Here is a 1,058-nt window from a genome sequence, read left to right as displayed (position 1 = left end):
CTCCTCCTCCGCTGTCCATGTTCTCTTGTCTCTCTTTTTCGATGTCAATTTAGCCTCCTTTGACTTGGTTTTCTGATAGTTTCAATATGACAATGAAATGTGTGTGTACAAACAATACAGAATATAAATGCTCATGTAGGAAATATGATGTTCATACATTAATCAATCTCTCCTATCATTACAAGAAAGTGAATGAAATGACACATAAGCTACTATGACATATGGGAGAAAACAAATATCAGTGTAGAATGTTTCGACACCCATATTTTCCTGAACAAACATCTAATGTCCTACAACTAAAAATGTACTAGCGTGTATCAACGATCTTGTCTTTTGGCTATCCAAGCTTTCCACATTTCATCAGCTAACTTGTCTCTTTTCTCAGTCCACTCGGATGATGTTTCGGTGGACAGAATGACATCCTCATTTACTTGCTGCTGTTGAAGACGTAGCATGTATTCATCTAGATATTGTTCACAGGGATCTACCCGCATTTGTTGTCGTATCAGATTGTGAAGATAGCAGCATGCCAGAATTATATCAACTTGTGTATCAAAAGGATAATAAGAGGGATTTCTAATGATATCCCATCGCATCTTGAGCAATCCAAAAGTCCTCTCAATCACATTTCTTGCTGATGAATGCATCATGTTAAACAATTCCTCTTTTTTTGTTGGTGGGTTTTTCCAATCATTTAGATGATACCGTTGCCCTCCGTATGGAGCAAGAAACCCTTCACAGTTCTTGTACCCAGCATCAACTAGATAATAGCACCCTACGCAATAGAAACATATGTATGGGTTTGTCAACTACGTATAAAATATGTGCATCTAACTAACATAGACCCTTTTGTACAATCTCTTACCCCGAGGAACCTTAAGGCCATTTGATCTTGATAAAGCATCTCGAAGCACCCTCCCATCAGCCGCAGATCCTTCCCAACCCGGATATACATAAATGAATTGCATGTCTGGCGCACATACACCAAGAACATTTGTTGCAACTTCATTCTTTCTTGAACGGAATCTTGGTTTGTCAGTTTTGGGCACATGAACTTC

The 1,058-nt window shown here is 38.7% G+C and overlaps 1 protein-coding gene across 1 annotated transcript; it reads right to left on the bottom strand.

Annotated features, from left to right (window-relative positions):
- Positions 1–104: 104 nt before the first annotated feature.
- On the bottom strand, positions 105–1,052 carry LOC123178872 (protein ALP1-like). The gene is made up of 2 exons (XM_044591511.1): positions 866–1,052; positions 105–775 (listed from the first exon to the last, which is right to left on the bottom strand). Exons 1-2 carry the CDS (start codon positions 966–968, stop codon positions 318–320), a joined length of 561 nt encoding a protein of 186 aa, XP_044447446.1. The 5' UTR covers positions 969–1,052; the 3' UTR covers positions 105–317.
- Between the last annotated feature and the right edge of the window lie 6 nt (positions 1,053–1,058).

The sequence above is a fragment of the Triticum aestivum genome, unplaced genomic scaffold (assembly GCF_018294505.1).
Source record: "Triticum aestivum cultivar Chinese Spring unplaced genomic scaffold, IWGSC CS RefSeq v2.1 scaffold259163, whole genome shotgun sequence".
Taxonomy (NCBI): domain Eukaryota; kingdom Viridiplantae; phylum Streptophyta; class Magnoliopsida; order Poales; family Poaceae; genus Triticum; species Triticum aestivum.
Note: the sequence above shows the minus strand (reverse complement) of the source record. Positions and strands in the feature narration are given on the sequence as shown.